This window comes from Rhamphochromis sp. 'chilingali' (genome assembly GCF_963969265.1).
Source record: "Rhamphochromis sp. 'chilingali' genome assembly, chromosome: 16".
NCBI classification, from domain to species: domain Eukaryota; kingdom Metazoa; phylum Chordata; class Actinopteri; order Cichliformes; family Cichlidae; genus Rhamphochromis; species Rhamphochromis sp. 'chilingali'.
Genome location: NC_137943.1, coordinates 35,048,314 through 35,063,052, shown reverse-complemented (window position 1 = coordinate 35,063,052; position 14,739 = coordinate 35,048,314). Strand labels below are relative to the sequence as shown.

General features: G+C 46.7%; 1 protein-coding gene across 2 annotated transcripts; it reads left to right on the top strand.

The window, feature by feature from the left end:
- Positions 1 to 1,382: 1,382 nt before the first annotated feature.
- On the top strand, positions 1,383 to 13,361 carry dhx9 (DEAH (Asp-Glu-Ala-His) box helicase 9). 2 transcript variants are annotated; one of them, XM_080907302.1, is made up of 28 exons: positions 1,383 to 1,534; positions 2,289 to 2,443; positions 2,518 to 2,658; positions 2,769 to 2,877; positions 3,012 to 3,178; positions 3,538 to 3,686; positions 5,609 to 5,655; positions 5,941 to 6,077; positions 6,158 to 6,247; positions 6,524 to 6,685; positions 6,936 to 7,013; positions 7,085 to 7,276; positions 7,468 to 7,609; positions 7,731 to 7,813; positions 7,911 to 8,067; positions 9,415 to 9,512; positions 9,591 to 9,804; positions 10,005 to 10,099; positions 10,249 to 10,322; positions 10,420 to 10,572; positions 10,651 to 10,811; positions 11,101 to 11,212; positions 11,299 to 11,460; positions 11,623 to 11,750; positions 11,828 to 12,057; positions 12,238 to 12,353; positions 12,465 to 12,665; positions 12,900 to 13,361. In XM_080907302.1, the coding sequence occupies exons 2-28, from the start codon at positions 2,333 to 2,335 to the stop codon at positions 13,204 to 13,206; spliced, it is 3,816 nt and encodes a 1,271-aa protein (XP_080763428.1). In that variant the 5' UTR covers positions 1,383 to 1,534; positions 2,289 to 2,332; the 3' UTR covers positions 13,207 to 13,361. The 2 variants fall into 2 exon arrangements, with proteins under 2 accessions (XP_080763428.1, XP_080763429.1); XM_080907303.1 differs by lacking the exons at positions 1,383 to 1,534; positions 2,289 to 2,443; positions 2,518 to 2,658; ... (1 more) ...; positions 3,012 to 3,178; positions 3,538 to 3,686 and adding an exon at positions 5,414 to 5,518.
- Positions 13,362 to 14,739: the final 1,378 nt, after the last annotated feature.

Genomic DNA, 14,739 nt, shown 5'->3' with positions numbered 1-14,739 from the left:
GTTAGAGTTTTATTCAAAAACCAAAGACAGCCACAGACGTTTATTTGCAGTCGCCACAGATGAAAGCACATTTCACCTCCTGCTGAGTTTGGAGCAAACACAGTGTTTGTGTTTTGTGTTGTGGAGCCCTGACTCTCGCCTGCAGGCACGTTTTCTCCTCCTCCTGCTGCTCAGGTAGTTTCCATGTGTAAGATGTGTCCTGAGGCTGCAGGTGAGCCAGCAGACACACCCTGAGCCTCAGACACACACTTACTCACACACACACATTATGATCCATCACACACACCCTGCCTGCTTACACACAGAGTCGCACCCAGTTTGACTGTGTTGCCGTACCAACACACCTTAACACACACACACATTTAGTTTATTGAGTCATAATAAATCTTCAGTGCAGATTTTATCGCCAAGTTTGTGAAGAAATTGCAAAACTTTCTGGTTTGATTTCAGTGCTGGTTAAAAAATCTAAACAAGAAGCTGAACTCAGTTAAAGAATCTCCTGGTTTAAAGCAAATACTCTAAATATTATTATTATAAACTGTGAAGTCTCTTCTGTTGGAACAAATTAATCATCAGATGTGATCACGCAGTTTGTTGCTTTGCTGTTAATGTTTGAACAGCTACAATTTCTGTAGTTAAATGCAGAAAGTTTCAATGTCCTGAACCAAATGACTCAGTTTTGTCTTTACAATGTGAAAATACTATTTTAGTTTCCTCTTTTTCTGCCTCAGATGCCCTAAATTAAATCAAGTTCCCACTGAAAATCCATTTGTTTCCTCAAAAAAAGAACATAAAACACTCTAAGAGATGCAGGTAGGGCTGTTAGATCATTTTCTACTATTGTTTTCAGGTGATCTATAAATCTTATTGAGCTCGGTCCTTCAGGTGCTTCAGGTTAAATATCTGGTGCCTTCAGGAGAGGAGCTCAGGTTAACACAGACTGATGGATGACAGAAGTTTTATTTAAAGTCTGTCATGTACAAGAAACATCATCTTTAAAACACTCCAGATCAGCTGGTTTCACGGGAGTTAATGCCTGAATACAAAAAAATATCAATTCGGTATATTTTTATCTATTCTGTTCTATTTTTTATTCTATTCTGTTCTTTTATACTTTTCTAATACTTATACTAAATATAAACTAAAGGTTTATAATGGCCTGGCTTTAAAACTTTCACAGTTTTGATCATTTATACTTAACAGGCATTTATAACTATGGAGCTCAAATCTGTTTTGCTGGTGTAAAGATGACTGACCAAAGTGTTCATGAAAAGAGGAACATGGAGCACAGCTTTCATGTATTCTCTCCACTGTGTTAGAACAATAAAGGCAAAAAAAGATAGTAAAAAAAGAAGAAGAAACAGAACTTGATGGAGGCCGATTCTCCCTCCGGCCTGAGGGGGCGCTGAAGCACCGGGAGTTACGTTTATTTTTAACCGAAAGTGAAGCGTAACCGGAGGAAGCCAACGCTGATAGTCTGCCGGCGCTTAGCTGCTGAAGTGTGGAGCAGCTTTTGCAATTTTCTGCCCTGGCTGTAAGTACAAATACTTCGGATTATTTTCCCCCGCATTTCTTCTTAATTTAATCATATTTTTTTGCGACGCGATGTGAGTTGAACTTCCGGTGATAAGTAGCTAGCAGGGGCCTAACGTTAACCTGCAGTCACGCATTTATCAGAAACAATTTTTTATATAAATTGTACTGAAAGTTTAAAGATAAGTGACTTAAATTCGTGATTATAAGTCATCAATTTAATTTTACACTTTGAGGCTAATGTTAAATGCTAGCCAAACATTACAGAGTTGAATCTAATGAATGCTAACAGTGTTTTATGAAATCCAGCCCACAGTAAAAACAACCCGCTGTGCTAATGACGCTGTTATCGTTTGTATCCAGAATCACCGCAGACAGCGGGATTTATCCTAGCGGTGGGCAGTAAATGCATCCATCAAGACTGGGTTTGAGTTACTTCATTTAATTTGCATATTTATGTTGAGTAAAGTGATCCGTACAGCCATGTTTACATAAGTGAGTCACTATCAAAGACCCGTTTGTGTTCAGGCAAGACCAAAGTTCGTCTTAAAAGGTGGTAAGCAGACAGCAGCAAGGCTTCTACCAGAGTTTGGCCAGTTAGTTATTGCAGTAATTTCTTAGATGTAATATTATCCGTCCTCAGTTCAGCAACATTTACTGACTTTCATCCCTCTGTGACTCCAAACCAAATGATTCACAGTAAGTGCCAGATCTAAGCTAAATATCAAGGAGTTTGACAGCAGTTTGTTTCTCAGATTAACTGGTCCACGGAAGAGAAGGACCCTCCTGTCAGTCCACCATGGCAGACATCAAGAACTTCCTGTACGCCTGGTGTGGGAAAAAGAAGCTGACTCCAAACTACGACATCCGAGCAGCGGGCAACAAAAACAGGCAGAAGTTTATGTGTGAGGTGAGCGTTCATTCTGACATCAGGGGGTTTCACTCGGTGAGGTTTTTGTTAACCTTACACCGTACTCCCTGCAGGTCCGAGTCGATAGCTTCAACTACATTGGGATGGGAAACTCCACCAATAAGAAGGACGCGCAGACCAACGCCGCCCGCGATTTTGTCAACTATCTGGTCCGAATCGGAGAGATGAACGCAGCAGAGGTCCCGGCCCTCGGGGTCAGGAAGCCGTTCCTGTTTTTCCTTCTGTTTTTTTCTGTAGAGATAAAAACTGATTGTTTCTCTCACTTTGTCTTTTTTAAATGAGTAAGTACGTTTTCTGCCATCAGGCGAGCGCTCCCATCGCAGATCAACCTGATGCAGCTGCAGATGCTGGCTTTGGAAACCTCCCTTCTAGCGGTCCTCTACCACCTCACCTGGTAGTGAAAGCTGAGCAAGGTACCGGCAGCATGGTGGCTTTAACGACTCCAAACATCACAAGTTCTTACTTTAATGTGGTGAGGCGGGTCGGATTAAACGGGTTCAGATATTCAGCCGGCTTCTTTCTGCTTCTCCTTCTTTATTGTTCTCAGGGGACAGCAGCGTCAGTGGGCCAGTTCCAGGAGTGACCGGACTGGGTTACGCAGGAGCAGGAAACTCGGGTTGGGGCAGAGGAGGAAGTGACGGAGGAGCTCAGTGGGACCGAGGAGCCAACCTGAAGGAGTATTACGCCAAGAGAGACGAACAGGAAGCGCAGGCGGTACAAGATAATTCCAAATTACAGTGCAGTGAAAAGCATTGGTGATGTTAACATTAAGCTCCTTAACAGGAAGTAAGCTGCTCCTAAGTTACAGTCGTCCCCCTAAAGCTCAAATCTGAACCAGAACCTTGGACAGATTTACTAAACTTGGAACAACCAGCCAAGTTTACACTCCGAGGACTCTGCTTTCATGAAGAAAACTGGCACTCGGGGAATACGTTTCTACTTTTATTTTTAAACTTTGGCCATTAATAATATGCAGATGCATCATTAGAACCAGAATGAGTTCCCTTATTTGTTCTTCAGGTTTGATTTCTCTCCCTCGCTAAACGAACTCCCGCCTGTGTTTTTGTTTGCAGACTCTGGAGTCGGAGGAAGTGGATCTGAACGCTAACCTTCACGGAAACTGGACTCTGGAGAACGCCAAGGCCCGTCTGAACCAGTTCTTCCAGAAGGAGAAAACCAGTGCTGAGTATAAATACAGCCAAGTGGGACCGGACCACAACAGGTCTGGAATCTCAGAGCTTTTTAGACCGGCTGGAAATTCTAAACCAGATCCAGTCTGAGGGGTCACAGCTGGAGCCGAAACAAACGCTGATGGTGTGTCTGTGATTTTAATGAGCTTCAGCTGCTTAATAATTCTCTTTAGCTGAAGAAAAATCAGAAGTATTTCCTAAAAGCAACTGTGATTTTGACCAAAGGACTTGATTTCTCCATTTGAAGAGAATTGATTGAATCTCTGCTGGAAGTGTTTGTCTTTTGTTTCCCTTCAGTTTGGATTTGGTTTGGAGTTCACAGCCGACCTTCAGCCACACACCTGTTTTATCTTGCATGTTCAGACATTCAGTTTCTGATTGTACTGATACGTTCTGATAAACGCTGCTTATTTTAGTCATTCAGCTCACAGATTCTACATAAATGTATCAAATCCATTGGAAAATACAATAATGGCAAAGATTGGCCCCGCCCCCAAAGAGCCGCTCGGCAACCAGACTGGGAAACGCGAACTAATCATATTTTTGGCCTGAGCCACAGCAAAGCTTTACAACAGCTTTAGTTGTTTTCTCAGTAAAGATGGCGACGAATGAACTTAACATGGCGTTTCTTCAGTGTTGTGGGAGGAGTCAGAGATGGTGGCATCTCTAGACTGAGCTGTTGTGGAACTTTGTGCATGTGCAGGAGACGTGTGAGGGTGTAAGCTGAAAGTGTTGATCAACAGGGTGGGGGCGGGGCTTCGGCACAAATAATCGAAGCTCCGCCCGGAGAGCGAGCGCTGTCCTTGAAGTGACGGGTGGTAACGCTCAGAAGCGCCTTGAGCCGACTGTTGTTGTCATTTGGCGCTTTATAAATAAAATTGAATTGAATCTTCTTTGTAAAAAAATAAAAAAATTGCCAGTTTATGTAAAACAAGACTTGGAATTTCTGATTATTCTAAAATAATTTCCTCCAAAGAGCAGCGCGAGGGTTTTACAGGACGTGTTGATTTTATGTCCTCCCCTTCTTCTCCTGCTGTTTCTTTCTGTTTCCTCTTGTTTTCATCTCCTGCTTCCTTTTGATCTTTTTACATCTTTCTCTTTATTCCTGCTCAGTTCTCCTGTTATTTTCCTCGTTGAATGAAATTCTTAAAGGTTATATTCTCTTTCAGCACGCACCAGCTGGGTCTCAGCTCAGCCGTCATCGTATTCCCAGACACCTGTAAACACGTCTTCTTTGTCCTCGTGCACATAAATGTGTGACAGTAGCCTGAATACGACCCAGCTGGTGTGTGTCGCGCTGCAGAGCTGACGTGTGTTGGTTGGTGGTTGATGTTCAGGACGTTCCTGTGTGTTTTTCTGCTGGACTTGCTGTAAACCCAGAGACCTCCAGAGTGTGTCGGCTACACCAGAGAGCTCTCACTGTTCGAACTGAGCGCAGACACCAGCTAACTCGCACTGAAACAAGAACAACTAGAATAACTAGAACCTGAGCCCGACAAACCCAGACTGGTTTGAGTTGATGAATTGTTGTAATGTGAGAAATGAGCTGTGATAAATGTCAGCTGGTGAATTGGGCAGGTGGTTACTTTCAGAGGCTGGAGTGAGTTTCCTGCTCCATCAAAGAACACCGAGGTGATGCCAGAACTCACAACCACACCAAAGGAAGACATGGGACAGTGTTTAGGTGCACTAAAGCTGTCCCATGGGTGCAGCTCAGGGCTTGGTGGAGTCTGGTTGTGATTTCTGGTGTCGCTGTTCACCGCAGGGCAGAGCGCAGCCAGGAGAATCAAAGCTGTTGATTGGTCTTTAAAAATCCCAAAGTCTGGCAGAAAAACATGCAGGCTTCCTCCTGAGAGTGCAGCAGGTGAGTTCAGCTCCTAAGTCTACGTGCAGTTTGATGCTTTTGTTCTAGAAACAAGGAGTGAAGCCGTGACGTTTGTCTTTGTGTCTGCAGGAGCTTCATAGCAGAGATGCAGCTTTTTGTGAAGCAGCTCGGCAGAAGTAAGACTCCAGAACATTTCCTATTAAATGCTGAAGTTGTTTTAGATGATCAGCAGTGAAAGAGGTCAGAACAGGACGCAGAGAGAGCGCTACAAACCAAAATGGCAACCACACCGGACTCTGTGCGAGCGTGCCCGAGAAGAATTCGATTTTTATTAGTCTGTTCTCGGATTAACACTGGATGGAAAAGTTACAGAAATTGTGATAAATGTGATCAGAAACCATGAAACACCAGTTGCTTTCTGTTGTTCGTGTGAGTCAAACGTTGCCGGGTTTGCTCTGCAGGGATCACGGCTCGAGAGCACGGCTCCAACAAGAAGCTGGCGGCTCAATCGTGCGCTCTGTCTCTGGTGCGACAGCTGTATCACCTGGGAGTCATCGAGGCGTACTCCGGGGTCACCAAGAAGAAGGAGGGAGAAACTGTACGTTTAAAAACAGGCAGAGACTGAACGACACATCACGCAGCTCGTTTTTAAAACAGGATTTTGTTATTTTGGCACAGTTGGAGGCGTTTGAGGTCAACGTGTCCCCAGACCTACAGCAGCAGCTGGCCTGTGTGGTCCAGGAGCTCGGAGTCAGCGTCCCCCCACCGGTGAGTCGCATGAAAGCGTTCGCACTTGCTGTTCAGTGTCTGTCAATCGAACCCACCCTTCAAAGGCAGCACGTAGCAAATAAAGCAGTGTGCTGTGACGAATCTGAAGTCTGTCGCGCTGATGTTCGTGGACGTACGCATGAAACCAGTGAAACACTCTTCAGTGCACCGGACTGCAGATGTGATGTGGTGATGCTCTTCAAAGCAAACTGTCATCGTCAGAATAAACGGAGCGTTTACATTCGATTCAGTAACATGAAGGTTTTTATGTTCCAGCCTGCAGACCCCAGCAGCCCGGTGTCTCTGGTTCAGGGGAAGCTGGCGTACTTCGAGCCGTCACAGAGGCAGACCGGAGCCGGAGTCGTCCCCTGGTCGCCGCCTCAGGTCAACTGGAACCCCTGGACCAGCAGCAACATCGACGAGGGGCCGCTGGCCTACGTGAGTCTCACGAACCCTGAAACCCTAAAGTAGGATCAGTTTGTGGCTCGTTGATCTTTATTAGCAGGTATTCAGAAATCATGTTATTAATTCGAGTCCCACAGGCTGTGCAGACACTCGGTGTCTTACAGTCATCAGAGTCGTGCAGCTCTTCCCTCTGTCCTTTGTTTTCCTGACAAAACTCTGATTTCTAAATCGGAGCGAGTCGTGGTGAAAGCCTTCCGTAAAGACCCCGTTCTAACCCCTTCAGTGCCCTCCGGAGCAGATCAGCGGCGACCTGCACGACGAGCTGCAGTACCAGCTGGAGCATGATGAAAACCTGCAGAAGGTCAGTCTCCTTTACCTTTACGTCTGCGTTGATGAAAGCGTGCCGTGAGACTTAACGATGCTGTCGTTCAGATCCTGATGGAGCGCGAGCAGCTGCCCGTCAAACAGTTTGAGGAAGAGATCATGGCGGCCATCGACAAAAGCCCTGTGGTGATCATCAGAGGAGCGACGGGCTGCGGTAAAACCACTCAGGTCCCTCAGTACATCCTGGACCGCTTCATCAAGGGGGGCCGAGCATCGGACTGCAACATCGTGGTCACGCAGGTAACGCCGAGGCGTCCTTTCACCCGCCTCGTTTACCTGAGAGCTTACAGCCTGTCTTCTGTATTGTTGATCAAGCAAACATTAAGCGGCTTTAAGCTCACTTCATTGCAGTTTGAGGTCTGATCCGTGTTTGAGCTCCGTGTGCTCCGTAAACCTCCGCACAGCAGCCCTGACCTTCTTCTTCTCTGCAGCCCAGAAGGATCAGCGCCGTGTCCGTGGCTGAGAGGGTCGCCTTTGAGAGAGCAGAGGATCTTGGGAAAAGCTGTGGCTACAGTGTCCGATTTGAGTCCGTCCTGCCTCGACCCCACGCCAGCATCCTCTTCTGCACCGTCGGTATGGAAACCACTGTGCTGCTGCCTCAGCAACTAAGCAGCGAAGCCGTGGTTACTTCGCTGGGCGGGGGAAGCGATTTGGCGGTCCGGCCGTGTAGATCTGAGTGTTTTCTGTGTTTCAGGTGTTCTTCTGCGGAAGCTGGAAGCAGGAATCAGAGGCATCAGTCACGTCATCGTCGATGAGATCCACGAGAGAGACATCAACGTGAGTTTGTTTGTTCGCTGATTTTTAGGGACTCACTGAGCCAAAAACACCCCGGGGGCTTCTGTCCATGTGTCTGACCCTCTGTGTGTCCGTGCAGACGGACTTCCTCATGGTGGTCCTCAGAGACGTGGTCCAGGCATACCCGGACGTGCGCATCATCCTCATGTCGGCCACCATCGACACCACCATGTTCAGAGAGTACTTCTTCAGCTGCCCCGTCATTGAGGTGTTTGGACGCACCTTCCCTGTCCAAGGTACCTCCGACTCACCGGCCTCACCTGTGTGTGGAAACATTAAAATGATGATTGTCTGTGGACTTTCCTGTAATATAAACTGAGGATAAGCACTCATACAAGTGTTTGGTGACCCGTTAGCCGGGAGGTTTGGGTGTAATGGTGAGCGTGGTGCGTCCTGCAGGTTTTAGATCTCACCCTGGGTCAACACACCTGAATCAAATGATGAGTTGATGACCAGGCCTCTAGAGAACTTCAGGACATGTTGAGGAGGTCATTTAGCCATTTAAATCAGCTGTGTTGGATGAAGGACATCTTAAACCTGCAGGACACCGGCCCTCGAGGCCTGGAGGTCCCCTGCCCTAAACTGTTTAACCCTTTAGAGCCGATCGGAGCAGCACGCTCTGTTATGCGTAACTATTTTTAAATCCCAGTAGCACTGCAACCACGTAAGCTAGCGCAAAAATTTTTTTTGCATATGAAACCGGAGGAGTTGTACTTACATATTATGCCATCAGCTTGTCCTCGGTCACGGTTTCCTTCCACATAAAGCTTTGCAAAAACTGCATAAAAAGCGCTTGCAGGAACAAAAACATAATATTCCAGAAACACGCTTTACCGATCTGATCAGCTGTTCAAAACACTTCCTACGTTGGAATAGACGTCAGCGCGAACTTTTGCATTTCCGCCATTACCTGCCCGAAACCGGAAGTGACGTCATTTTCGCGGAAATGTAGTCTTTTTTGCGATCAGGGCCTCAGGGCCTATACTGCTCTTTTTAAAAGTTATCTTTGACTTTATGACTTTCTGTGTCGTTTCTGGGATTCTTAGGACTCATATTGCACTGCTGGAAATAGTTTATTTTGATGCATATGCTGCTTTTTTGCAAATTTGCAGTATAATATTTATTTTCATTTTTCCTGCAGTGTATAAAAATTGGTGTATTTCAAAAATAAAACTATGAAGACACTCAAAATAAATTTCCTGTGGTGGGAAACTATTTTGTGCAACTTTTTTGTATTTACAGTTTTGAGGGATAAGACTCTTAAATTTCTCTAACTACAAATATATGTTAAAAAATCAAAAACGATTTTCAATTTTTTTGTAGTTTATTGCACTTTTTTGCAATTTATGTAATTACTATGCACTTAATGAATACATATTATTAAAATCTGGGCTATAACGGTTGTATTGATGTATAGCAACTTGAAATGCTCCCAAAAATGGCTCCACAGCATGTAAAAATATAATATAAGCTCTGGCGGACTTGGTTCTATGGTAGGTCTTAAAGGGTTAAGCCAATAATCAGTGTGGTAAACAGTTATTGTTATATCAGCAGGTTTGAAAAAACCTCTTCCTTGTTTTCAGAGTATTTCCTGGAGGACTCCATCCAGATGACAAAGTTTGTGCCTCCACCGATGGACCGAAAGAAGAAAGACAAAGACGAGGAGGGAGGAGACGACGACGTGAGAAACGTTTTTAAAATTCTTCTGCACTGTGACGAACGTCAGAATTACATGTGATTGCAAAACGTTTCTCCCCAGACTAACTGTAATGTGATCTGCGGGCCGGAGTATACGCCGGAGACGAAGCATTCGATGTCTCAGATCAATGAGAAGGAAACGTCCTTCGAGCTGGTGGAGGCGCTTCTGAAGTACATCGAGACGCTGCAGGTGGCCGGCGCCGTGCTCGTCTTCCTGCCCGGCTGGAACCTCATCTACTCCATGCAGAGACACCTGGAGAGCAACCCACACTTCGGTACGCGTCACACCACACAACACCAATAACGCCTTAAGTGGAGAGTCACTGCTGTGGGGACTGTTGACCGAAACACTCCCCCTGACACTGCAGTGGAAAGCAAGAGACTTCTTGGATCTTGGTTTTTAGCTGGTGTTGTGTAGCGTTGTTGCTCATCGTGCGAGAGCACTGTGAAAAATCTGGTATGCTGTGCTTTTCAGGAAGCAACCGGTACCGAATCCTGCCGCTGCACTCTCAGATACCTCGAGAGGAGCAGAGGAGGGTGTTTGAACCGGTTCCTGATGACATCAGAAAGGTCAGTGACAGGAATACATAAAAGCTTCATCCTAAATTTAACTTGTGGAATTCAAACCGTTTCAACGATGACCGACGTGGATGAGATGAAGTGTGTCTGATATGTGCTACATGCACTGAGCATGTCTGAACCACACGCTGACGTTTCAGGTCATCCTGTCCACCAACATCGCCGAGACTAGCATCACCATCAACGATGTCGTCTACGTCATCGACTCCTGCAAGTAAGTGTCGCTGCGCTCACAGGTGTAGTTTCTCTTCCTGAGGTCAGCGTCTGAGCGGGTTAGGGGTTAAAGGTCGCACTGTTTGCTTTGCTAACAGGCAGAAAGTGAAGCTGTTCACCTCCCACAACAATATGACCAACTACGCCACCGTCTGGGCCTCCAAGACCAACCTGGAGCAGAGGAAAGGTCGAGCCGGCAGAGTCCGACCGGGGTTCTGCTTCCACCTCTGCAGCCGCGCTCGATTCGACAAGTAAGGCGCGTTGATCCTCCGGCACGCCGCAGGCTGCAGCGTTTGGGTGTTAACATCTGTCTCTGTGTGGCTGTGCAGGTTGGAGACTCACATGACTCCAGAGATCTTCAGAACTCCGCTGCATGAAATCGCCCTGAGCATCAAACTGCTGAGACTCGGAGGCATCGGCCACTTCCTGTCTAAGGCTATCGAGCCACCGCCACTGGACGCCGTCATTGAGGCCGAACACACCTTGAAAGGTACGAAAGGCCTGGTCTGAAGGGAAACGGACTATCGGGGCTGCTGGGAACTTAGTTCTGTGTGTCTTGGTTTGTCCTCTCACAGATCTGACGCTCTGATTTATAGATTTTAAATGATCAGCCCTGCTGTGGCCTGTTTTTATGCCTGTGTTGGGGTTCTATGCCCTTTGGTCTGATTCTTGTCTGTACTTCATAAAGTTGACATGTTATGTTTTGTTTTTGAAGATCCTTTTTTTGCCGTCAGTTTCCACATGAATTATTTTCACTGTAATCTCCGTGTTTGTTGCAGAGCTGGACGCTCTGGACTCCAACGACGAGCTGACCCCTCTGGGGCGGATTCTGGCTCGGCTGCCGATCGAACCTCGGCTGGGGAAGATGATGATCATGGGCTGCATCTTCCAGTCAGTTTTTCGTCTCTCTGCTGATTTTCTGATTCTCTCAGCGTCCCATCTTTAAATGAAATTCTCATTTTCGTGTTTCCCTCCAGCGTCGGCGATGCGATGTGCACCATCTCGGCCGCCTCCTGTTTCCCAGAGCCTTTCATCAACGAGGGGAAGCGTCTCGGCTTCGTGCACAGAAACTTTGCTGGCAGTCGTTTCTCGGATCACGTGGCGCTGCTGTCCGTGTTCCAGGCCTGGGACGACGTCAGGTCTGTGCCGCGTGCTCTTACAAATGAATAGCTAAATCAGAAAAATGGTAAACTTCACATGTAGAGCGGTAAAGTTACAAAAGACCTCTGCAACACGAGTGACAGGAGGTGTCGTTTTCTCCCTGAAACGTCTCGTTTGTGAACACTTGTTGTTCTGCTCAGGATTAACGGAGAGGAGGCGGAGAGTCGCTTCTGTGACCACAAACGTCTCAACATGTCGACTCTGAGGATGACCTGGGAGGCCAAAGTCCAGCTGAAGGAGATCCTGGTGAACTCTGGATTTCCTGAAGGTACCCGAACGCACCATCCTGACACACAAAGCTGATTGAACCAGCCGGGAGCTCACCTGCACTTTTGTTTCCCTCAGAGTGTCTCATGACGCAGATGTTCAACACGGTGGGGCCGGACAACAACCTGGACGTGGTGGTCTCTCTGCTGACCTTCGGCTCGTACCCCAACGTCTGCTACCACAAAGAGAAGAGGAAGATCCTGACCACCGAGGGGCGCAACGCCCTCATCCACAAATCCTCCGTCAACTGTCCCTTCAGCAGCCACGACATGATCTACCCGTCGCCGTTCTTCGTCTTCGGCGAGAAGGTGAAACCCAAAACTGCCACGTTCACCTTTTAACATGAATATTATTGCTTTTGTGTAAATTAACAACAGCAGGTGGTTTTTTCTGTAGGTTTTCTCACTAAATAAATTTTTAGATGAATTTACGGCCCTCGCAGCATCACAGCCAACATTTCTCTCGGGTGGGGACGTTTCTGTTTTCAGATCCGAACCAGAGCGATCTCGGCTAAAGGGATGACTCTGGTCAGTCCTCTGCAGCTGCTGCTGTTCGCCTGCAAGAAGGTGACCTCTAACGGAGAGATCGTGGAGCTCGACGACTGGTGAGTGACCGACCGACCTGCAGCTCGTCAGCACTCTCACTCACTTCCTGTTTCCTCTGAGGCACTGCGATTCGCTCTCCTCTCAGTGACCTTTCACTTTAATGATGGCAGGATCAAACTGACGATTGCTCACGAGGTGGCGGGGAACATCCTGGCTCTGCGGGCCGCCCTGGAGGCGGTGGTGGTGGAGGTGACCAAAGACCCGGAGTACATCAGACAGATGGACCAAACCAACGAGCGGCTCCTGAACGTCATCAGACACGTCTCCAAACCGTCGGCGGCCGGGCTCAACATGATGGCCACCAACCAGAGGTAACGGACGTCCTCAGACAGGAAACGCAGCCTGCCTGTTTCCTTTTTCCACATGAATGAAGGAACGTTTTAGTTCATCCTTTCAAATCGCAGATTTTTCTCCCTCGATGATGAAACTTTGATGTTTTGATCTTCTTTGGGTCTCTGCTTCATCCTGTTATTACTCACATCGCCTCTGAAAACAAACTTTAGACCTTCAAACATCTCATCTCCTCTGTTTGTGTGTCTGTGCAGGATGGGAGACGGTCCACGACCTCCGAAGATGCCGCGTTTTGATGGAGGAGGCGGCGGCAGAGGTTACCAAGGAGGAGGAGGCTACAGGGGAGGATATGGAGGAGGGGGAGGGGGATACAGAGGAGGTGGAGGATATGGAGGAGGAGGAGGATACAGGGGTGGTGGAGGATATGGAGGATACAGAGGAGGCGGTGGTTATGGTGGAGGAGGAGGTGGTTATAGGGGAGGCGGAGGTGGAGGAGGAGGTGGTTACAGAGGAGGAGGTGGAGGATACAGAGGCGGCGGCGGGTACAGAGGAGGATACTAACCTTAAAAATCAGTCGCCTCGTCTTCTTCTTTCGTTTATTTTGTAAAAGATTAATGTGAAATCGAGCGCCGCAGTTAAAATGATGTTTGACTGCTGATGTTGGTTTTTATGGTCTGTGAATGAAAACGTCTCAATAAATCTGTCCTGTTCCTTCATCGCGTTGGCTCATTCTTCCTCTTCACACATTGAAAGTCTGAAGATCCAACTCATCAGGATTAGTTTGAGTTTAAACTTAAAATTAAAAATCCCACAAGTTTGGACTCGTGTCAAACAGAAGTTATTGCTTAAAGAGTGTCCACAAAATAAAAGCAGAAACTATTTTAAATAATGCAGGTTAACTTAAAAAGGTTCTGGCTGTGAGGGCCCAGCAGGAGGCGCTGTCTCACGCTTTCTTTTTTCTAAATACTTCTGTTTTTTTAAATACATGAAGGTACAAAAGTAAAATACAGATTTTAAAAATACTTTTTTGTTAAATAAACATGAGGATAGATTAAAATTGACCACAATTAAATCACCCCACCACAGACCCATCCACCTGCAGGAGGACTGACCTGGATGGGGTGGCATCACCTCCCCGTGGGCAGGGACCCTCAGGGACCCTCGGCTGTTGATATGTGCTAGACATCTTCATACTCATCTCAGTCTCCTGAGAGGAGCTGGGCAGGGGTGGGTGTATGTTGGGTTTTTCTCTGATGGATAAGACCCGTCCTTTTCTTTGGCCACCTCTCGTAGCTTCTCAGTACAGTCATGGCCAAAAGTTTTGAGAATGACACAAATATTTGATATATTGAAGTAGAGCTGCACAGGGGCGGATCTAGAAGGGTGGCATGGGGTGGCAAGTGCCACCCTAAAATGATCCCTTGCCACCCCAGTTTTGCATATGACAGTGTTGTTTATTAAAATAACATAGCATTAACATTTTGAGCATAGTTACAGTCAGCAGTGAATATAAATGCTAAAACTGAATATATTGCATAGTGTTACCCCTGCACCAGTAACAAATGGTTCAGCCCATAGCAGGACCGGCTTTTTTCTTGTTTTCAGTAGCAAGCGATGCTTATGATCGTGCCAGAGCACATTCTGAACAACACCATGGGAATTTCGCTTTTTACACAGGTGGGTGGATGTTACACTCTGGAAATGGAAGGAAGGTGAGTGTTATTAACCCTCTGTGGTCCACGGACACGCTGCACCTCCAGATCACATGACTAATGTAAGCTGACACAGCAACAAGCTGCAGCCACGCTGAGTCTCTGTTTCAGCCACATTGAAAGTTCGGACTTCAAAGTTTTTAAATTTTAATTACAGGCCAGTAAATCCAGAGTTATGATCATATATATCAGCCACGCTTTTTTCTAAATACTGTCGTCACGTTTGTGTGTTTGTGTTTTAAGCGTTTTCTAAGGACAGCGCGAAAACCCTCTTTCCTATCGGTGGAAAAATGCACCATGTCGCCCAATTTAAAAAACAAAAGTCAACATGTGGGATTTGGTTGTTTAGGAAGAGGGAAAACTTTTGGGGGTGACGGTAACG